Source organism: Pholcus phalangioides, unplaced genomic scaffold (assembly GCF_987345545.1).
Source record: "Pholcus phalangioides strain wild (caught in Gottingen) unplaced genomic scaffold, Ppha-v1.0 ptg000024l_1, whole genome shotgun sequence".
NCBI classification, from domain to species: Eukaryota; Metazoa; Arthropoda; class Arachnida; order Araneae; family Pholcidae; genus Pholcus; species Pholcus phalangioides.
Window position 1 is genome coordinate 19,957,844 of NW_028301616.1, and position 24,813 is coordinate 19,982,656.

At 34.1% G+C, this 24,813-nt stretch overlaps 1 protein-coding gene across 2 annotated transcripts; it reads left to right on the plus strand.

Moving 5' to 3' along the window:
- Positions 1-305: 305 nt before the first annotated feature.
- On the plus strand, positions 306-23,305 carry tral (LSM14 family protein trailer hitch). 2 transcript variants are annotated; one of them, XM_089250418.1, is made up of 9 exons: positions 540-837; positions 6,207-6,382; positions 11,422-11,490; positions 13,825-13,999; positions 16,403-16,678; positions 16,778-16,927; positions 19,071-19,242; positions 21,156-21,370; positions 23,062-23,305. In XM_089250418.1, exons 1-9 carry the CDS (start codon positions 717-719, stop codon positions 23,097-23,099), a joined length of 1,392 nt encoding a protein of 463 aa, XP_089106544.1. In that variant the 5' UTR covers positions 540-716; the 3' UTR covers positions 23,100-23,305. The 2 variants fall into 2 exon arrangements, with proteins under 2 accessions (XP_089106546.1, XP_089106544.1); XM_089250420.1 differs by lacking the exon at positions 11,422-11,490 and having other exon boundaries at positions 306-837.
- Positions 23,306-24,813: the final 1,508 nt, after the last annotated feature.

Here is a 24,813-nt window from a genome sequence, read left to right on the forward strand (position 1 = left end):
ATTTTATAAAGCATATTCTCAATTTAAAAAAAAATTCTTTGATTTTGCAATGCTTTGCTGCAGAAAACGGAATTTCATTCCTTTGTTGAAGACTTCACCTTTTTAATTCTGATTCTTTGCTCTTCCCTTTATGATGATTATTTTTTGTATAAATTTTAACTAATTAGCGGTATTCCATATTTTTTAAATCACAAATTTGAATTACCGCATTTTTCACCATTAAATATGGTCATCATATTAAAAATCATCTGAATAACTTATCCAATCACTATAGAACTCTTATTGGTAAAAAATAGCTTCTGTTTAAAACGTAGCTGTTGATTAGTAATTTTCACTACTAGACAAGAGCGATTTTGGATGTTCTGGATTCGAAAAAAAATTGAGAAAAATATAAATTTTTTTTCAGGAGCTCAAAAAGCTATATAAAAAATATTTAAATTTATAAATTTATATATATATATGTATCTATTCTTCAAACATTAAGAATATAAAATTAGTTTGTTTTTTTTTTCTCCGTCGTTGTATGGTTTTGTAGATTCACTCAAAGCAGCCAGCGTGGTAGCCATGTTGTTTAGCCGGGGTTTGTTGTTGGGGTGATGCTTATCAATTGTCTTGCATTCAGCTGAAACATCCTTAGTTTTTTTTTCTTCTTCTCATTTTCTCCGTGCTTGTGTTGAATTCAATTTTTAGTTGAAAATTTTGAAGGGAGAAGAAAGATGAGCGGCGGAATTCCATACCTGGGGAGTAAAATAAGTTTAATTTCTAAATCCGAGATACGCTATGAAGGGATATTGTACACCATCGATACAAAAGAGTCTACTGTTGCTTTGGCCAAAGGTATTCATCTATCCTCTCATATAATTGAAAAAAAAAGGAAATGTCCATATATTTTCGGTTTGTTTCAACAAAATAAAATACACATTACAGCTTATTTGTTGCAAATAATAGAAAATATTCATTGGTAATTATTTTAATTAGGGGGGGGGGGGTTGCTCAACCCATTGTTTACATTGAGATATACCTATTTGTTGAAAAATGAAATCTTGAAAGTATGGAAAAGTTGGTATATGAGGATGTATTTCGGTGATTCAACCACTTAGATATAAATATATATAGTATGTTTGGTTTCAATAATGTGCAGTGCATGGATATAGTCAAATTCGGTTATAACAATACGCTTAGACCATGAAATTGTGTAGTTATAAACGAGTTAGGTGTTTTGAGAGGGCAATTTTTAATGCTGTCATTGAATGCGAAGGTTTTCGACATCTGGTTCGAAAGATAAATCTGGGAAAGAAAATTCAACGGGCCTTGTGGGGAATCGAACCTACGGCCTCTTCGATTTCCCTGGAGGCCAGTTGAATTTTCTTTCCTGGATTTATCTGCGCTTCAGCCAGCTGTTAAAACGTTTGTAGTAATAGCAGAGTGACATCATCTTCGGATATCATTGAATGGTTGTTGAAACTCGTGTACTTTTTAGTTTGTCTTCCATTGAGATTTGCAAATGTGAGCAGACTTCCCATTCAATAAGTTTTGCCACAGGGAGCGCCAGACTCAAAACAAATATGTATGTTGCTGCAAATGTGATAAATGCAGTTATTATATATAGTAACTGGTTATTATGCATACTTACCAAGCATTTTGGTAAGTTAAAGTAAGATAAACTTCCCTAAATTAATTACTTTTACTGGTGATTATGCATAGTATCCGAGCATAGTGTCGTTGGTAAACATGGTAAATCATACTGCAGTGAAACCTATCTATAACAATACTGTAGGGACTTAGATAAAATACTGTTGTAGATAGTTTGAGCATTTGTGCTATTTCCCTACTGAATAAGAATTCCACCAGTACGGAAGAAAATATCGATACAGGCAGGTTTATCTTTATGCGCAGGTTCCACTGTATATAATATACCGTACATGTATTGTACTATTTTATTGTGGTACTATCCTAAAATTTTTTGTTATAGTAGGTTCGGACTAGATTCATCACACATAATAGACGCATTTAGAATTTTTTCATATTTATCAAAATCACCAATTAATAATTAATGCAGATAGCACCAGGGTTATAACTAGAGAGGGCAGAGGAGCAATTGCCCCAGGCGGCAAAATTTAGGGACAGGGACAGCAGTTTTAGGTGGGAACAAAGAATACCATTACGAAATGATCAAATTTTAAAGTTAGCAAAAATTCTTGTTACTGCCCTGGAGAGCACTGTTTCGAGAAGTTTGACCTCCCCTACGTATGATTGAAATCTGGATGAGATTTTAATATTTTAATGCATTTTTTACAAGATGTTTAATTGGAGCGTTGATCAAGTGCTCACAAATACTAAAAACCGGACATGAGCATCGAGCACTGTTAATACTTCAGGGAGCACTATGGTGCTCCCAACGACGCTTCAATACATTTCAAGTATTTATAAAATTTACCAATGATGCTTGGTTATTATACATGTTTGCCGGTAAAGAGTAATAAATTTATCAAGCTTACTAAGACAATTGGTAAGCATGTATAATAGCCGGTTTTTATGTATAATATTTAATTTATCAATCATAACATATAAATTTATTTTCATACTTTAAATGCCGATCTAGAAGACTGAATGACTAAAAAAATCCATGCATATTGCTACACTCTCATAATGTTTCAGGTACATCAAATAAATTCAGACACAACTCACCTATTCCGGATTAAAATAATAGTAAATTGCCTCAATGGTGGCCGGCACAAATACAAATGCCACAACAGGCAAAATGCCTGACGAGGTGGCTGAAAAAAAAGATGCTCATAAAAAAATATGGATGTTAAATAGGCTATATCTAAAACACAGCAACCCTAAGTAAAAGTGAATATTAAAAAAAAAAAAGATGTAATATAATACACTGCCCATGAGGAATTTTGGTTGTATCTAATTATCATTTAACAGCCTGAACATCTATTAAAGTACAGGCTGTTTCAAAAAGAATCACCCGATTTGAAATGTGTATCATATTACGAAAAATATTGAGCATACACTCTTAAGATTAATTTTACATTACATGGCTAATCAAAAGTTTTCACAAACCAAATTAAAGGTGCTCAATATGTCCACCTTGGGATGCAAGGCACATGTCTATACAGTTGTCAAATTCGTCCCTAACTTTTGCAAGAATGTTTACATCTACTGCAAGTGGATTTCTATGGACTACGTGTGAAACTCTGGAATGCTCTCCACGTTTTCGTCTGACATGCGGGGATGGCCAGGGGATTTCTCTTTACACAGACAACCCCTGTCTCTGAATTGTTTATACCATCACCTAATGCTCTGAGTGGTAGGAAGTTCAACATCAACGTATTGTCAACAAAAGGCTCGAGCAGTTGTTACAAATTCGCACTTCGCAAAGCTTAGAACACAAAACTAATCTGTTGTGCAGTCGTCATCTTGACAAACACTGAATTGGCGGCCGAAGGAAGATCGTTAGCTCTACCTGTCTGCAACTGCGTAAAACTCTAGATTTCCCTCTTTCTACCTATACATTATTTGACCAAAACAGATTAAAAGCTGAATAGTTATAATTTTTTTTAATAGGATGATTCTTTTTGAAACACCCTGTATATAATTTTTTGGTGATGTGTTAGTGACTTTTTTTCTTTGGCGAGGAAAAAATGTCCAAAAGTATGATAAGTCATCAACAGCCCCAAAGCAGAATAGCTGAAATCAGCAACATGTGTCACAGAGCAATCATTACTACAAGAACAATCTGAAAGAATTTCAAGAGATGTGTAGAAAACGCAACTATCAGAATTTTTACTACTAAACCACACACACACAGGCACCTCATCCACATTCTTCTCTGGAATTTCTAACGAGTTGATACTTATTGGAATGTGTGTGTATGTGTTGGAAACCTAACATGGAGTTTGTTACTGTGTAGTACTGCTGTTGTCAGTATTTCTATGAGTGAAGTACAATGATTGAATAATTCTACCATTTGTAGGTCTGTTGCTTTCTATAGCACTGTAAATGGGAGATCGGCTGGCATTCACATTTCAAAGTTGGTAACCACATAAAACCAACTTCAGCTGACCATCCCTGTGGCAATGGTGGGGTTCAAACCCAGTTCCTCGATGCGAGTTCGCTGCTATGACCACTCAATCACCACTGGCTGCAAATTTTTACTGCAGAACCATTCCAGTCAGCCAAATTCTTGTTGCAGCAAAATGCAAAACATTCCGCTTTTAGGGTCAAGACTCAAGAGTGAAACAGAGTCATGCTTTTGGAAGACTTTTCTTTCTTTGCCAAAGAAAAAAAATCATCTCGTTACCAAAATAGGATAATATTATGGATGTTAAAACTAGAAAAGACAAAAGTCAAATGGCAGCAAATACAATTACAAACGAAACAACATTCTCGGATTAAATAAGGGATTGCGATGGAAAATGTAGCAGCCTATTATGAAATGAACAGCAAGTAAAAAAAAATAAAAAACATGATTCTGGAATAATAACTCTGGCTTGTAAATAAGTGGTCGGCAGAAATTGGTTTTCTGTGGTTCTAAACTGAGGTGTGAATGCGAGTCTATCTCTCCCTTAAAAAGTCTTGCAACAGGCCTACAACGGTACAAATATCCAATCATCTAACTGTTGGATGAGCATGGGAATTACACTTCACTCGTAGTTTGAAAAATATGGCAGCACTGTAACAAGCATTACACATAAACAAACTTCACGTTAGGTTCATAACTCATGTACTCATATTTTCCAGCATTGCCCAGATTTTCTTTGACCACCTGCTTCATTGAGACAGCGGCGGGCTATGATTTGTTCTGGAGGAGGGTTGTAAATAAAAAAAACTGGGACTCTCTTTTAAATAATACAATGGTCAATGTAAAGAAGTCTCAATGGGTTTGGTAAAAACTGTCTCTAGGTTGAATAAAAACACAATTGCGGGATTCAAATTCTTGGTATAATGCCTAGTCTGTAAAAATCAATATAAAAAGGAAATATAAAATGTATAACCTGAAAGAAAACGAGGTATTCTGACAAGAAAAAATGAGTGTAACATACTGGGAAAACAGTGTGTACTGTACAACGGAATGAATGAAAAAAGGCTTCAAATTTCTGATGGATGATGTTCAGTTGATTCAAACACCACACTTTAACACAAAAGCCTATTACTAGCGACCCCTGGGGGGGGGGGAATGACTTCACCTTCAGACTGTACAATACCAAAATGGCAAACGTGGAAGCCAAAGGAAATAATAGCTGGAGAAAAATGATAGCTAATGAAAGAGAATAGCTGATCAGGAAGAAAAGCACTTACAGGCTTGAAAAGAAATTGTCAAAAAAGGTTGCCAAAGGGAAAAAATAGATATAGCTGTTGTGAGATATCTATTCTCGCTGCCTATAGTAACACTGATACTTTATAGAGCGTGTTAGGTTACAGCTGTGGTGTGAGAACTTTCGTTATTCTGCTGGAATATGCCTGTTTTTTTGAAATGATCAATCTCATCAATATTACAAAACTGTGTTAGATCAGTCTTTCTGATTGGGGGATGGTCGGAGGTAATAGAAACTATAGGTATAATATAGGATCCTATGGGTTTTCTTGAGTTAGATGGCGGTGAGAAAACCGTTTTCTTAAGAAGGGACGGAATGAAAAGTTTAGAAAACCCTGCATTGGATAGTGTTTAATAATTGCCACCCAATGCATGAGAACTTCAAATTATTATTTGCAGTAAATGTACAGTTTGAATCTCCCAGATGAAACATTTTCTCTCAATTTTTGCAAGTGCTTAGCGTGCCGTTCAGAAACAGCATAAGGCTCCTCCAAGAACAAAAAAGTGACTACTGGGAATGAGATTTTTTTTAAAGAAAATACAAGAATTCTTTGTAAGTGCATAGGCCTACTGCATCTCTGAAGAAAATGCCCACAGATTAAAATTTTCAGTGATAAAAATGGCAAAAAAAGATCTATTGCTTGAAAATGCATTAAAATATGACGGATCACTCAAAAATGCTTAAAATATAACCAATATCTCGAAAATCCAAGCCTTAGTAATCAAGACACTTGAAAAAATGAAATGATGTAAATTTATTGTACATTTAAATTTGAAATCAACAGGAAAAGGAGGAAGGGAGAAATTATTCAAATTAATTGGAAAGTTTTTGTGTGACATGTGATTGTGTGTTTGTAACTATTTTTTTTATATCTAACAGTTCGATCATTTGGTACTGAAGACCGACCCACTGAACGTCCTGTTGCACCTAGAGATGAAGTCTATGAATATATCATATTTAGAGCTAGTGATATAAAGGATCTTCAAGTATGTGAAGCTCCGAAACCCCAGCAAACACTTAACAGTGGCCTTCCCAATGATCCAGCTATTGTACAGGTATATTTCTTTCAATGTCATCTTTTTTAATGTATAATGTTGGCATTAATAAAGATAATTATTTTCCTCACCTGTAGGAGAGATTGGTGAGGAATGTGACACTTTTTTCACAAAACATTTTAAATAAGTACAGATGCAAGGCCACAACAGGCAAAATACCCATTGAGGTGGCTGAGGATGCCCATAACAAATATGGATGTCATGTATTTCTAAAACACACCAACCCAATTAAAATTCAATTATAAAAAATTATATATACATGATCACATATAATGCAATGTACATAAAAAATATTTATGGTTGTCTAAGTATGGATAGCTTCTCGATTCATCCCAACATGTTTATTGTATTTCTTTTTTAAACGTGTCAATTGTGTTAGAATTTGGGGTAAGTTATTCCATTTATTAACAACCCTATTAGAGAAAAATTCTCTGCGACACCACAACCTAGAATTGTTCCTTACCAATCGATACTAGTGTCCCCTTGTCAAAGCAGTTGATTGATGATATATTAATAATCCATCCTATCCATCCCGTTAAAAATTTTTAACACTTCTATCATATCAATCCAGACACCTGCGTTCTTCCAATGTAAACATATTCAAAAAATAAAGTCGCTCTTCATAACTCAAGCTCCGTGTGCCAACAAGGACCTGTGTAGCTATTCTCTGTACTCCTCTTCAATCATGTCTATGTCCCTGTGTGGGTATGGTCTCCAAACCTTACAACTTACTCCAGTCCAGGATGAACTAATCCTTTGAAAAAGCAGAAGAATGACTAGGAGAATGGGAAACGACCTTTTTGAAAATGAATCCGAGCATTCTATTTGATTTTTTGACCACCGCTGAACAATATTCATAAAACCTAAGCCACTTGCAAATTCCCAAATCGGTGACCTTAGTTACATCCGGGGGTAATGACACCATTCAACTTGTAAGAAAAACACGAGTTGTTTGAACCAAAGTGAGCGCCCATACACTTGTCAATCAGGGTTTAAGCTACCGTGGCATTAATATTGGAGTGATATAATATTCCTAATATAATGTGTAACAATTCCCCATCGCTTTGATTCCCGACTACCCACATTATTTTCACATCATTTGCGAATTTGCTAACAATCCCATCGATACCCTGATCGAGTTTATCTATAAAAGGGAAAAAGTATGGGCCAAAGACACTTCCTTGAGGGTCACTACTTGTGATGCCTGACCCAGGGAATTCACCATAACCCGTTGTGACCTATCTCTTAACCATTTTTCTATCCGATTCAGCAAGTTGCCCCAACCCCTATATCTCGTGTAAACACTTCAAGAATTTACCTTGTTGGACCTGATTGAGAATGCCTTCTGGAAATCTCAAGGTAAACATCTGCATTTTTGCTCTTACGCAAGCCTCAGTCATGTGATCACAGAAGCTAAGGTGGTTAGTTTCACAACTTCCCTTCCTGAACTCGTGCTGATTATCTGACTATACATTATTCTCATCTATCTTCTTCACCAATTACTTTTTGATAGTTTCCAAAATTTTCGAGCGGGGGTCGTCAAACTCACTGTACGATGATTGGACACAGCTTCTCTACTACCCTTTTTAAGTATCGGAATCACATTAGCAAGCTTGCTTCCAATCCCTTGAGATGATACCCTCAGCAACACTACTCCTGTAAATCTGTGCGACTGGTCCCAACAATTCATTAGCATATTTCGTGACTATAGATATCATCTGGTGCTTTGCTTGCACATACATTTTTTAGAAGATTTGGGACCTCCACATGTTCCGCTTGAATATCGTCAAATTTTATCACCCCATGCAACACCTTTACATTGAACATATTTTTCTCTATTAAAACTGATACAAAAAAGTAATTGAAAACACTATAAGTGCCTACATTGCTCGAGACCCTCCCATAGAGAGGGGGCCAACTGTCCCCTTACATCCAGTATTGATGTACCTGAAAAATGGGTTTGCGTCAGAGCCGATCTACCAACCCAGATTGAACTTCCTTTTTACTATCCCTTATAACTTTCTTCAATGCCCTTCTTTTACCAGTAAACAATGACAGGTCACCTTGTCCACTTTTATACTCTCTGAATGCTCTTTTCTTTTCAAGATAAAGATTACTCGTGCTATCAGGGGGTGTGATGTGTACAAACATGCTTTTTATGAATGAAGGGTATGGCGATGGATGATGATTTTTTGCTCAGCTAAGATACATGAAATCTATAGACTTTCTGGATATTAGGTTATGAACAGGGAAAAAAGTGTTGTTTCTCTCCACCGGGAATCAAACCCAGGACCTCTTGCATACCAGGCAAGCACACTTACCATTATACCACAACCACAGAGATACAATCCTTTGTTCCTTAAACCATGCACAGTAGCGTGATTTTTGCTGAATAGAGACATGCAGCCCCTTTTTTTTTTTAACTTCAGCCAATGACCTCCAGGTGGCGGCAGTAGAGATGGATGATGATTTTTGCTCAACTAAGTACATGAAATCAATAGGCTTTCTGGTATAATGGCAAGTGCGCTTGCCCAGTATGTACAAAGTCCTGGGTTCGATTCCTGGTAGAGAGAAACACCACTTTTTTCCTGCTCACCTTGGCATAATATCCAGAAAGCCTATGGATTTCATGAAAGGTATGGCATCGACATCGTGCAAAACAGGGGACAGGTTTCTACTAAATTCTTCTAATTGACATACCACCCGACTGATTCCAACCAGTTTTTGAAAACTCCAGCTAACCTTTCTCTCAAAACATCAAAGATAGTTCTCCGAAAACAAGGAACCATTCTTTTGTTATCAAGTTTACCCAAAGAAAAGTTAGAGAAAACTAATTACACGATGATCACTGGAAGAAAACTTGTCTCCACCGAAACATGTTTGACAAGATCCTCGAAACTAGTGCGAACTAAATTTTTAATTGCAGTACCCCCAGTGGCTTCTGATACAAAAAATTATCGAGCACTGACTTTAAGTAATCCCCTTCAAATTGATCTCCAGTTGAAAGGTTCTTCCAATCGATACCCGGGTAATTGAAATCTCCTAATATGGCAACCCTCTCACATGCTTATACATGTAGAAAATGTTATCATGAAGTTTTGTAATGTAGTTTGGATCCTTATTCAGTGGATTATAGCAAACCCCCTATAATAAGTTTACGATGGCTTTTGTTTTCAAGCTCTACCCATATAGTTTCAATATCACTTCTCTGCTCGTTACACTCTCTAGCCTCTGCCCCCTTTTTCTCTATCAGATTTTTTCTTTAAAAAGTATTGTATACTGAGATGTGTAAGATAGATTCATCCCCATCGTTTGGTTTGTCCAAGATTCTGTAATGGCTATCATAGTTTCTAAAAATTTTTTCTTATTAAGCTCCTTCTTTCAAGCTCCGGGCATTTATTAGCGCACATTTTAATTTGCCCTGTGATTTAGTGTCAATCAAGAAGCCATCCAAGTCGGAAGTACTTCCAGTTTATATTGTTATTATTACCATTAACTATGACTATTAGTTGTTACTATTATTATTGATCTAAGCCTGCCCCCCTCCTATTCAGATGGCTCCCATCCCAACAAAGCCACATATCAGTGAATGCGGGTAACTGCAAGAACATGACCATAAGTGAGGAACAAATGTTTTTCATGCCTTTCACCCATTGCATTGGTGAATCCTACTCTTATACCCCCCTACTACCCCTTGGCAGTACTGGAATCACTGCCATAGGGCTTCCACTCATCCTACTATTCCTACTTTTTGGTAAAATGTCCTACTTTTGTCCTACTTTCTCGGTTTTGTCCTACTCTCTAGTTTTTGTCCTACTTTTCTTACTTTTTTACCAAATTCTATTGGCAAAATTTGTGTAATTGATTTTAATTGAGCAGGGAATCATTGATATATTCCCAAATATTACAAATGTTGGAGAATGCGATTAATGATTCTGCCAAAGCAGAAATTGAATTGTTTTTAAGGTTATTTGGGAGGATGTATGTGGACCATTTGGTAGCTTAATTTTTCATTTGCTTAGTTTGAGGGTTCAACAAGTATAATTGTTAGTTTGAGGGTTCAACAAGTATAATAGTCATTAAAAACTTCCGTTTGGATGGAAAAAATAATTTTGTATTTATTACTTCATGGTCTTGGACAGTAACTAACATTCATCATTCAAAATTATAGTGCAAATATAGGAAACATCAGTTTGCATTACAAAGCAGTTGGATACATAGGCCTATCCTATTTTAGGTTTGGTGATTCTGATGCTACCCAATAGCATTCCATTGTCTTCTGTATTTTTAAGTATTTTTTGTATTTTTCTGTATATTTATAAACAATATTCACAATGCTCAGCAAAGAGCTAGAAATGGAAGTGTTCATTTGTCAAAAATGATTACACTGACAAAAATGATTGCACATTTTTTGAGTGGGAGCCCTGCTGCCATATCTGAACACCCCCCCCCCCCTCCTGAGCGGATAATGGTAAGTCCTGGTACTCTGTCAGACTCACTAATATTCACTTGATATTGTTTTTATAAAATATACCATGTTGTAGTTGATAAAGCATAAACCTTATCACTTTTGGAAATAAAAAGAGTATATATAACACTTTGAAAGAACTAAGATTTCATCTTTTATGAGAAATTAATTTTGTAAAACAAAAATTGTCACATTCCTTCCATGTGGGAGGAATTGGACAATCATTAAAAAGTGTAAATTTAATAAATATTGTAGTGCAAAACAGATCCAATTGAAATTAAAGGACCGTTTAAATCACAACCGCAGTATTGATAAAGCTTTCAAAAATTATATAACTGTGGCAGATTTAAATAAAACCTTCTACTATATGAAAAATTTGAAGAAAAAAGTCATATCTGTTAAATAGCTAGTAATTGCTACAGATTCTTCACGAAAACAATAAAGAAAGTATCTGAACATAAGTTAAATGTCTAAGTACAAGAAAAACTATTAAATAGTCACAGTTATCAAATATTTTTAAAACTAATAATTTAATTAAACTAATATTAGCATGTCCCATTCCTCCCTCTAGTGCGGCGTTTCTCAAGCTATGGTCTACAGGCCACCTCTGGTCCGCAACGATGGTATGAGTGGCCTGCAGGTATACTCGATAATTTAGTTCTCACTGAGTATTACCATTGTAATTTATATTAGTAAATCATTAGTAACATCCCTATTCAATTAAAAATATACTTTCATACTTGTATTCACTGTACATCATTGAGGAAAATGCAGGAAATTTAGTGATTGAAAATACGGGTTATCTCTAAATTTTTCTGAAGAAATTCAATTTATTGAAAAAAATCCCTGTGTTTTTGGACAGGACAGGCGGGATAACCTGTCTGAAATTGTCTGAAATCCTCAGGTTTCAAAATATTATGTGCAAACTTAGATTTTTTCCCACGATACTAACATATTAGTATTCCTCGCTGGACATTTTGCCTGTTGTGGCCTTGTATTTGTATTCAAAAAAATACTAGCAGAATATAAAACTGTTTAACTAAATCAAAATATTTTTTTTTTCAAAAGATGTCATTCATTTTTTTTTAAGTTTATCGTTTCATCGAATTGATGAGTTTTTAGCTGGAAATCTGATGATAAATTAATGTTGCTTATATAACTGTTTAAATAAATACCATTTTCAATTTTTTATTTAACATTTGTTATAAATTATCAAAATTTTGTTATAAATGTTATTTCTACTTCACGTCGTATTCATCATGTATGGTTATGAAGCAGGTACTGTGTTTAGGGCAAATGCTACAAATTTAAATAAAAGCATCGTTGAAAAAAAATGGGACAAATATATAAAAAGAACTGAAGCAACCATACAAACCACATAGTTTTTTCAGTCTGAATGTCAATGCTTGAATATATTTAGAACTGATCTATTTTTTACCATTTCCGTCCAATTTACATTCAAAAAGTAATGAAACTATAAAACTACTTCATAAAATTTAATGTAGTCGCTTATACTTTTAGTGAAACTTCCGAATAGTGAAAATTATTTTTTTCAATTTATAACACTGTAAATTTTTTTTGTCCAAAGGTTGCTTGCAATAAATGTTAAGCATGAATAGCTCCACACGTTGGAAAGAAAACAAATCTAAGCAATTCATTTATGTGTAAAAGCAACTGTCACACTTCTCCCTGTCCTGCTCTCCCCCTAATGAGCTATTGTAAATTTTCATATTTTTTATCAGCTTTCTTAAATTGATTATTGATGGTCTTGTCCCTTTCATTTGAAAATAACTTGAACTTTGTGAATTGGTCTTTATTTGGCAGTGTGGAGACACATAATAATCTGATTTACGACTGATTTTCATTTTTCGCAGGCATATAATTTCAGACCTTCGTGGAGTGGAAGATGAGCATCTTACCACTGCGCCAGTCGGGTACGGTAAAGTAGCCTGTGCTGGGGGTACCAAAATATTCAAGCTGGCATCCTCCAATCGTCAGGCATGTTCAGGCAAAATAAATAATTTGTAAGAACGGGTTGATATCAAATTTCTTAATTTTGCAAAATTTGTCTGTTGACGAAATTTTGTTGTCAGAACTTCAGTGTACAACAATGTTAGCCTCCTTCAGAAATTTGTAAAAAATTTTCAGTGGAATTATAGGACAGTGCACATAGGTGGCAATGCTTGCAATTTACACAGAAGCCTTCATAGGCCTACTTTTTAGCCTCATCAAAATCTTCAGATCAGAATCTGGGTTCTTCTAATTTTTCGCATCTTAGATTAGAAGAAATCCTAAAAAATCCTCAAATTGTGCTTTGCCGAAATTAAAAATCTTCCCAAAAAATCCTTCTGTCTTTGCAAACTCAAGGTGACCATTTCTTCTCAATAAGAGTACAGGAAATTGCCAATCAATTCACTGAATATATAAAAAACTGTACAAAATTTTGAAATTGCCAATCAATTCACTGAATATATAAAAAACTGTACAAAATTTCCGATCATTGCTAAAATCTCCAATCACGGGAAATAAAATGCTGCTGCAAATCACAGTGGATTAAAAAGAATTTCAGGAAAAAAAAAACATTTAATATGACAAGTCAAAATAATCATTTTGATTTCAGTGAAGAATAAAAAACCAATTAGGCTTTGTTGAAAATAGAAGAAGAAACAGGAGACTGGAGAGGACAAAAGCTGGAGGACTAAAATTACAGGAAAATACAAGAATGTCATGGGAAAATGAATCATATGATCACTCTGAAAAATCCCCAATTTTCCCTTTTGTGTGTATGACATGTTTTCTTTGGCAGCAAAATGCTTCATCACGTGACAAACTACAGATTTTTTGAGTTTGGGAATTGGCACCTAAGGACAGTGTATGTCTTTTATTCATTGCTTAAATCATGTATCTCACTTATATTCATTGTTTTATTTTTTTCCTGTTAAATTTCATTGCCTTCTTGATTTTATTTCCAAAGCACTCCGCTCCTGTTCCCTCTCTACCAAGTGCACCATTCAGTCCTCAAAGTTCAGCTAGTTCTTTTGGGCCCATCGGAGCAATACCATCTTGCCAACCTTATACTTCTCCCCCACATTCTGGACTATCTAACATTCCTCAACCTTTCAACGTGACTCCTGGTTCACAGCATTCAGGTATGTCAAGTTTGATAATTAAGAATTCTGCTCCAAAATCCAATAGAAAGGAAAAAATATTTTTAAGTCAGATTTGTTATAAGTTTATTTTCAAACTAGGTTAGAGAGAGAGAATTTTTTCCCATGCTTATATCTGATAGCATTTCATACATGAAAATATAGCATTTTATTTTTTAAATTCAGGCTGAATTTTCTAAATGAACTTGTGCCAAAAATTGATTTCATAATTCACACATTTTTGATGGAGAAAATAATGGTTTATTATTGTGGATCTATTTGAGTATCGTCAAAACTTTACCATGAACTATAAAATTAATTTTCATTGTTATTAAGGGTCGGGAATTTTCAGGATTTTCGGAAATTTTCGACTAAAAATAATGCACTTGATTCCGGTGCAATATTATTCTATTATATGAAGTTCTATTAATACAGTAAAACCTGTATTCAATGGATCAAGACTTTTATCCGTTGAACTCAAGTTTCTGCTTAATAAAGGTCCAATTGACACAATGTGTAAAATTATGTAACGATCTCGTGTGAGAGATTGCAATGAAATAAAATAATAAATTAATTGAAGATAAAGTAAATAATTTTAAAATAAATAAAATAAAGTAAATAATTAGTCTATAATTACTAAGTACTGTATTTAGGTTTTGACAGCATCTGTATAAAATTTCAATCTACACTGTTTTTCTTCTAAAATAACATTTATATTCTTTTTAACTACTTAAAAAATGTTCAATTAGGGTGCCAGTATGTGTCGTGTTAGCTTCAGTTTGTATATTATCTATGTTTATGTAATCCTTAGCCGCAGGGCCGTAACTAAGAATTTCATGAAGGAAACATAACAAGAGTTTGTTACCCCTAATACTGTAAAAATCAATGATTTTATAACGGTGTATTTGCTCCCACCTAAAATTTGGCGCCCCTTAAATTTTGCCAATGGGGCAGTCGCCCCCTTTGCCTCTAATTGATTCCGGCCCTGCTCAGCCTTGCGATCACGAAATGTACAGCTTCCATACAATTTTGTAAGTCTTGCATATCATTTGGAAATTCAACCCTTACAATGATTTGCCTGCTTTTCTAAAAAAGTTTGTTACAATTTCAGCAAGCAACTACTTTACTACACATAGCTTATCAAATCCAGCATCAAGTACAGGAATCGTTTTTGCTGGGTGGATGATGTAGAACTTGCATTTGCAAGCATGGATTGCATAAACAATTTCAGTGGAGCACTCTAACAATTTTGTATGATCCTTTGGTCTATTGGTTGCCAAATACTCAGTGTTTATGAGAAATTTTCCGTTAAAGGGTACAATTTTCCTTTCCATTTCTGCGTTAGATAGGTTCCATTTAATTCAGGTTTTTAATGTGTATTTTGGCATTGAAATCACGGGACCACACATTTTTTCATTCAAAGACAGGTTTCTGCTTAGTTTAACGGAACCTGTATTAAGATACATGTTCTGTTAAAGACAGGTTTTACTGTATTAACTGCTTTGTTCACAAGTGATTGGCCAGAAATTTGGATGATCTCTATTTGACGAATCAGCAATGAATATGGTAACTTTGTCCTAACCTAACCACATGTTATAAAAAAGTAGAAAAGTTAGGAAAAAACAAATGAAAAGAAAACAATGTAACACATAAGTGTAAGAGAAAGAGGTATACTTATCTAGTATACTCTTAATCTGTAATATACGTATATATACAGATAATCGAGTCGGTACAAAGTAGGTTTCTCTTTTTACCCTCACCTACCTGTTCTCTTTCACTCTTAGATGTGTATAGTAGAAGGATACATCACAGAAGTAAAAAGAACTAATTTTTTCCCCCTTATGTTTGCAACAAAGCTTCGCGGTGATGAAAGAGGAAAGAAAACACAACTTTTTTGAATTTATTCCACTGGCGTTTGGATGAAATATTACGTCCTTGATCGTAAAGTGGTTAATCATTCAGGTGACTAGAATGTCAAATTGTGAATTATGAATATCGGATGATATTCAACACGTTGGCATTCATCCAATCAATTTTTATGTTTTCACATGATCAGAGGACTGTGTGTCCCGGTGAGTGAAATCATATTTCATTTTAGATAAAACAGTAATGCAAAAATGGCAAAAAATAGACAAACTCACAAATTTTTTATTGATCTGTTGTCTTCCTGAGATTTTTTTTTTGAAGTAAACCTTATTTTTTCTCATGCAGCAATTTTTCTGATTATAATTATATAACTTCCCAATCTATTTTTAGTATGGGATACTCCCACTTCCTTTTGCCCCTGTACATTGGAAAACGGGCCATGTTACACTTTTTTATGGATAGAGTAGGATTTTTTTCTTTCTGATATTGGCAGGTCTGCCATTTGAATCAATATGATTTTCAACTTCTTTTTTTTGTCAGATTCTAGATCAGAAACTCCTACCCTAACTCCTCAGCAGAGCAAAAGCCCAACTCTTGATGGAAGCGTTCCTCTTCCGGGACCAGTTGGTTCATCACGCCCAGAGTCCAAAGAAAATAAAGCTCCATTAAGACGCCAAGTTGGTGGTAGAGTCTCACCAGTACAACAGCAGCAACAACATGCTGGATCTTCAAATCAATCGCAACGTAGATCTGGTCCACAGGGGCACAGGATGCAGCAGCAGCAACAACAGCAACGATCGCCTCAACGAGGTGGAAGTAAGTTGTTTTTCTCACCCTATAGGATTTTTTTTCAAATTATCAATGTTTAAAACATTTTTTTAAATCCCAATTTTATTCTTCTTTTAAATTTCACAGGAAATCAGCATAGACCGAGACGCCAGGGACGTAGTAGACAAAATTATTCGGGTCGCACTAAACTTCTCCAGTTTGATGACGAATATGATTTTGAATCGGCAAATGCTGAATTTCAGGAATTGGAGGGTAAACTGGCAAAAGTGAAAATAGGTGAGCCTATAAATGTGTAGTGATAAGTTAGAAGCAGAGTATGTTACTGATGAAATTTTTTTTATGTGAAATATACACACTCGAGGTGATTCTAAATTTTTCAAAACTTTAAGAAGAAAAAAAATTGTCTGAGCAAGTAATTTTTCATTCTAAATGCATGATCAAATTGGAGCACTTATTGGATAAGTATAACAGTGCTAAATCTTTGTTTCTTCTAATTTCTGTCCGAAGCAGTGTGCAAAAACATGTGTGTGATACTCAAAATGACATATCACCTCTCTTACAGTACAGCACTGCTAAAAATATAGTCTGTCCTTTGCCCCTCGTATCATGAAATACCTCACAATTTGTATTTTTATTTATTTATTTGGTAATATTGTATTATTTCCGAATTGTTTATTTTATTTAATCTGTAATTTATGTATTATTTCAAAGTTATCTGAAAGATGAAAAAAAAAAAAATTTAAAGATCGGTCAAAGCATTTTTGCTGCTGTCTCCTCAGGGTGGGTGTTGACAGGAAACACCTTTCTCACTCAAACATGACTGACTGTCTCTCTTAACGGAAGTATTGTTTCTTTATTTTTATTTTTTTTATTATTAATGCTTCTGCAAGAATTATTGCAAAAGTGCTTCCTTCTTTATGGTTTGATGACATAAATGAAATGTCTGTGTCTATCTTGTTTGGTAGAGCCATTTGAAAATTTATTTCTTTGCAGCTACTCAACTCCTATAAACAGGGATTGTTGCTGTTAACGAGATTTTTTTTCTCGCCCATGCGCTTTGACATACACTAGACGGGGAGGGGGTCACTTATCATGGTGAATATACACTTCCAAAGAACTTGCAGTTCTGTTTAAACAGTTTGTAGGGAGGCATTGATATTTGTTTCGTTGAAGGTAGAGAGTCATAAAGTCTGAGGATTATCGCGAAGACATGAAGGTAGTTTTAAAAACCTGGTTCGAAATACCAGGCATATCAGTACGAATACCAATTATACTGCTCATTTTTAATTTAGTTAGCCTCATTATTACAGACAATATAGATCCATTATGGAGTGGCCCGTGAAAAAGTCTGACCTGGGGCCTACAAAAGATCCCAATTTAGGGGCCCTCTGCTGCTAGATGTTCAGGGTCATGGGTCGCTACACTAAAAAACTAAATTGTCTCGGCAGAAACACAGAAGAATCAAAAACAGGTTGAAGTAAAGAAGCAAAGTACTAGATGACTCCATCAAATTGGAACTGCTTCAGCCCGTGGAAAATTACAAAATATTTAAATATACAGACCGACGAAAAAAAATGGCAATTCAACAGCAAGTTATTCATAATTTGTTTTATGCTATAATTAGTAGCTTATTCGGCCCAGGAATATCATGGCATGAATTAGATCAGAAACAAAATTGTAGAATTTTAAAGAAAAAAAGGATTTCTCAGTATCTGGCATAAAATAAGGTCTCACAAGCTTTTATAATGACAATGGCCCCCAACATCGTGCAGCAAGGCCTCCTAAATAGGATCTTTGGCAGCCCCTCAGACCAACCTTTCAAGGGCCGTTCTATAGTAAAAGTGTAGCGTGAAAAAATAAAAAAAATGCCAAGAATTGTCCCAGGCCCCTGTCATCTCTTGAGGAGGGTGCCATGATAATGATAGAATATCTTATCAAATATTTTTATTTTTGAGAGAGATGTACCTCTTTCTATATTAGTGTTATTAATTTTTTTTTTATTTCAACAAAATTTGGGAAACAGTGAAAAATTTTTTATCTCAGGAAAATTCTTTTATAACAAATTTACATTCTCACGAAAATTAAAATCTTCCTCAAAAAACATGTGCTCCTTAACATGTAATGAAGGGGGCGGGTAAAATATATATCAGCCAATAGAGATAAAGAGTGCAGAGTGATATCAAAAATTAGTACAGCAGTTTATCTGCATCAGGACCCAAGATATTGGGAACAGACTTTGGTTTTTTTTTCAGTATGAGCTTGACATAATCTCTTGACAGATAAAGACAGGTTTCTTAAATATAAATTATTCGTGGAAAAACATCTGTTTCAACATCGGAGCTTATTGATGGATATGCAAAATCTCACCAGGTTCTATTCTCTCAAACAAATTTCTTTAACAAAGTATTTTCCATTTCAGAGTCTCCATCTAATTCAAGCGTTGATCACGAAGAAGAGAAGAAAGATGAACAAATATGGCCAGACAATGGGAGTGCTGATGCGCCTGCTGATGATGATGATACAATATATTATGATCGTCAAAAGTCCTTCTTTGATAATATTAGCTGTGAAGCACTTGAAAGAAGCAAAGGGTAACTCTGCATAGATATTTTTAATCCAGTATCAGAAACTTTTTGTTTATAGGTGCTGTTAGATACATTGATGCAATTAAAAATTCTCGGGGGATTCAGTTCAATCGCAAGTATAGTGATACCCAGACTTCTGTACCCTTGACTTACATTACCTCACATTTACGTTGTCTTGTCCTAAAAATGATTTTTTTCAATAAAATGCATTTTAAGCAAAGCTTGAGGGTGTTAGATTTTGTGTTCTTAGAAAAATGTCTCAGTGAAAGTCATATTGCTGGACAGTTTTTTGACCATTTTGATCGATTTTGTGGTCGGATGGCAAAATGTCATAAATCACTTTTCTAAAAAAATTGAGTTCAAATTCCGGAATCTTGTTTGCGAAAATTTAGGAAAGTTGTAAAAATTTGTTTTTCTCTTTCAGTTTATGAGAAAACAATAGATGCAAATTGTAATAATTCAAAAAGCCACATCACATTTTGGCAAAATATTGTTTACAAATTTGCCATCGTGAAATTTTTAAAAAGTGACTTGTAACATTTTGCCATCTGAGCACAGAATTGTTGTCCAGCTCTCATGAACTTTTAAAGTAGCCAAGTTCAAATTGGGTACTGTTTCATATAAAATCAAACTTGGTTATAACTCTCTCATTGTAATGTCAATTCTTGACGGTGTGGGCTGATCACCATATAGAATATTAATGTTGATGCTGATAAAACGTCTATGAAATTGCAACAACTTCAAGTATAATGAGACATTTTTCACTGATCCTCTTTTGGCTTTTATTGCTTTTTGTGAGAAATTTCTAGAACTGGAGCTCATCACATTAAGGCAATGTTTGTCTGTTCTATTGATATGTAATTTTGAAAAAATAAAAGATTCGTTACACATTTTTGATGCTCCTCATTGACATGATCCTTACACAGAGCATTACTGCATTTTCTCGTAATTTTATCCTTCCTCACTTTTCTTATCAAAATGTTCCATTTTTCCAGATTTTTTCGATGGTGTTTATTTTAATTATTAATTTTTACTTGAATCGGGGAATGAAGATGATTTGCATAATTTATAAATCATCATATAATAAATGACTAAAAGCATTCTCATCTAAAAAAATCTCCCATATTTGACATGTTCCAATTTTTTTCTCCCCTGTGAAACACATTTGAAATCACTGCAGATTTGCTGCATCACTGTATTTTCACCAAGGGTTGTTTATAAGCAATTTTTGATTTCATCTACAATTGGCAATATTTTTAGCAAAAATTGGTGATGTCTCATAGTTATGATCCCAATTTCGTGTACTTTTCTAGATCAATTATGGTCAGCATAATAACAGTGAAATAACTTTATGCACAGTATTTGATTGCATCTGATTGTATATTTTCCATCAAAACTTCTTGAAAATGTCAGTCTCGGTTGTAGTGATGGCTCGGTTATAACAAGATTTTCAAGGATCTTGGATGTTATAACAGTTTGACTGTAGCCTATTTATAAAATTTGGTAAAGATCAGTCTAAAATTATAGATTCGTACAGAGAACACACACAAAGAGAAATTTTTTGTATATAGATAAAGAATAATGAAAATCTTTGCAGCTTTACCCTCTCTTTAGGGGGAAGGAGGGGCATTATTAGTTTAAAAGTTGACCTAGACTTATTTCACCAGTCTTGGAACGAATTACGTAAGTCTGGGGTATCACTGTGCTGTATTTGAATCTATAAAATCATTCAAATACAGTACAGTAATACCCTAAACTTGCGTTATTCGTTCAAGACTGATGACATAAGTCTTGGTAAACTTTTCCACTAATAATGCCCTTTTTTTTATAATTAGTTGATAGTAGTATATAATCTGATTGATGGTTCAGTTGATGTGTGTCCAACACCATGTTCCATAAATTTTACTTCATTATTTCAGAAATATTCACCGTCATGACTGGCGTCAAGAGAGGAAACTCAATGTGGAAACATTTGGTGTTTCTGGAAGTAACAATTGGAGACGTAATCCAATGAGGAATCGTGGAGGTGGTTACAGAAGCAGAGGTTATCGGGGAGGCAGAGGTTATTCTGGAGGTGGTGGTAACAGAGGCCATTGGCAGTCCAGAAATACTATACCTGGTGGAGATAGAAATGGTATGTATTTATTTGATAGAAAAAAATTGATTAATATTAAATACAAACCGTCTAATATTCTAGATCGGGGATGGGCCCTTGTCTTCAACCTTTTAGCCACTGCAGGTCAAATCGAAATTGCCCCCGAAAAATGAAGCCTACGGACCACTAACTCATACTGAGATATTTGTAATTATATAAGAATTCAGATTAACAAAGGTATATTCATATAATTTACAGTGACATCTTGGGCTGGGCGCACACTAGTTAGACATGATAAGACAGATTTAGACAAGCAGTCATTTTTGTTCACGTTGATTTGTATGATGCAACATTTCAATATGTCTTTGACTATTGTGTGTTGCATCATACAAATCAATGTGAACAGCAATGAGAGGTTGTCTGAAGTTTAGTCGTGTCTAACTGGTGTGCACTGAGTCAAGGGCAAAAATAATTGAAGACATTTGTTCTGAAATTATTTTATTAATTATCAATTTTAATTAACTTTGAAATAATTTTTGTCACTGAAGTTTGATTAATTACTGGTTAATTTTAATCTGAAATTGCTTTGAATGATTCTGTGAGTATTTATTTCAGTAATTCTGAAATTATTTCCTTCTCAATATAAGTATCTTAAGAGTAATTTCTTTGAATAATTATGAAATTATTCTTTTGTTAATTGTGAAATAATTTCCCTCATTGATTTATATATATTTTTTCAAAATTTTAAAATTATTTCTTTCATCAATTCTGATATTTTTTTTTATCATCATTGCATGAATACATACATGCATCTTCCCCATCATGTCAGAAGCACAAAAATGCAATGTCCGTGGGAAAAAGAAAGACGGGAAAATTACGTTTGAATGTTTACTCTATTCATGTTACTCTATGGGAGTTATTTTTCTAAAAAAACTTTTAATATGTTTTAATAGGGGTACACATTTGCGTTTTAGGCAAAACTTAACAAAATAAAGTGTCCAACCATCTGATAAAAAAGAAAAGAAAATTTGCTTATTTGTGCCTCTGGCATGCAAGGGTGCAGTAAAAATTGTCTATAACGATACTTTAGGGACCTGGAAAAAATATTTTTATAGATAGGTTATTGTATACAATTTGAGCATATGTGCTACTTCTTATTAAATAGGAGTTATGCCAGGACCAAACAAAATATCATTATAGGCAGGTTTATCATTACAGACAGTATTGTTATACTTAGTTTTCACTGCAATACAAACACTTTGTAACCTCGAGAGACCATAAAGTACTTCCAGCAGACCTCAAGGGATTAGTTAATTTCTTTTATTTATTCCAAAATTATTTCTTTCATTGGTTCTGGAATTCCAATATTTTCAATCATGTTCCAAAAATGGTTGGTGAGGCACAAATGACAAAAAGCTTTGAGGGTCAAATGTGGCCCAAGACCCCTATTCTAGATGTTTCTCTGCTGAAGACTCCAAGAAAGTGGGGGATAGAAAACTTTATTCCATTCTGCTTTACCAAATATCTGGGTTTGTTAATGTTGAAATTAAAGGATTTTAAGAATGCCAGATATCTCGCCAATGCCAGTGAAAAAGTTAATTTTTTATCAGTGATAATTTATATTGAAGGTGGGTATAAGGAGTACATAACCTATGTTTATTTTGCTAATTATTGCTGACGAAAGGTGAAAAAAATTAAGCTATATTGATTTATTAATTTTCATTTTCCAGCTGCCCATTCAAATCTCCAGTCAGCAATGAACCGATGAAAGAGTGAATTAGAAGAAATTTTTTTCAACAACCACAAATCGCACAGCCAAAATTGTTAGATTTCTAATCAGTACAAGGGGGAAAAAAGACGTAAGATGTCCAGTGATGTATGTTTATCTGTATTTTTGACGAGTTTTCAACATTGATGGAAACAATTTTTTTCTGTAGCTTTTTAAAAGGCTGAATAATAACTTAATGGTTGGCATTGGTCTTGTTTTTGAAAATGTAAATGTGTACTATTTCCGTTTCTCTGTATGGTTGGTGTTGAAACTTGTGTATATTAGGCTTTATATTTGCATTGAGAATTTTTTTTCGTAAAAGAACATTATTAATTGTGTTCTGATCGATATATATATGTTGCTTCAGGCTATATACAGAATATCAGTTTTGATTTTTTTTTTTTGTTTTGGAAATGTGATGGACGTGACATAATATAAACATCACTGATATGGACTTTCTTTTTTTAATTATAAAATTAGTTTTAATATTGCGTAAATGATTCACTTTTGCATGCCATCATTTATGGACAGAAAAACATTTTTTGGAAAAATAAAATATTTTTTCCCCTAAAAAAACATGTTAAATTGTGATTGTACATGGAGCCATATATCTTATCTATACAGTAATATCTTAGGTTAATGAGTTTTTCTGCTTATCTTCACTAGCTCCAAGGTTAATATAAATATTGAAAAAACACAGCCAAGAGTGATGGGCTAGATTTTTACACCAACCATCATTGGACTTACTGGTACTCGATCCTATTTCTCGATCGATATTTCTATGCTTAAAAAGGTGTTGCCTAGAATCTGGCAGTAAAACGCTGCTCTTAAGATATTGCTTCAAAATATTTTAAACCATTGAATTAATGAATATCAGTTGCATATATGTGAGCTGACCATATTTCCTCAATAAAAGTACAGAAAAATTGTCAATTATCACCAAAAATGATGACAATATTTAGTCATAATTATGATTCATAGGATTGGGACAATGATTTTGATACTTAATTTCAGTCATGCATAAAAATTTCAATAGGCTTTGTTGAAAATATATAGAGAATAATGGGACATTTTCATGAAAAGTTGGAATCAAAGTTACATAAAAATATGGAAATGTCCCACACACAGGAAATACAGGTGATATAAATCACCCTGTATATATATATATGCAGTCTATCCAGTGGGAAAGGTGACTGATAAGAAATAAAATTAAAAAAAGACAACGTTTATTTTTTACTTACTCTAGCTTTTATTCAAAATAGACTCCTTGTGAGTTAATACAGCACTGGAAGTGGTTGTAAAAATTTTGAACTCCTGAAACAAATTCCTTGGAATTGCGGTCATAGCCTTCTGGATGTCTAAAATCGTGTCGAAACGCTTTCCTTTCATTGACAATTTTAGTTTTGGAAATAGCCAGAAGTCGTATGGAGCTAAATCAGGTGAGTACGGAGGGAGGTCCAGCACCACAATCCTTTTTTTTGGAAGAAAGCGCGCACAATCTTGCGTTTGTGGGCCGGTGCATTGTCATGCAACAATGACCATGTCCCTTGTTCCCAATATTCGGGTCAAACTTAAACAATTCTGGCCCACAAACGATTTAAAATAGTCACTATTTACAGTTTGCGCATTGGTAAGAATTCCTTATGGATAATTCCTTTAGAATAAAAAAAACAGAAAGCAGCGTTTTAATTCAGCTCTTATGCAAGCACACTTT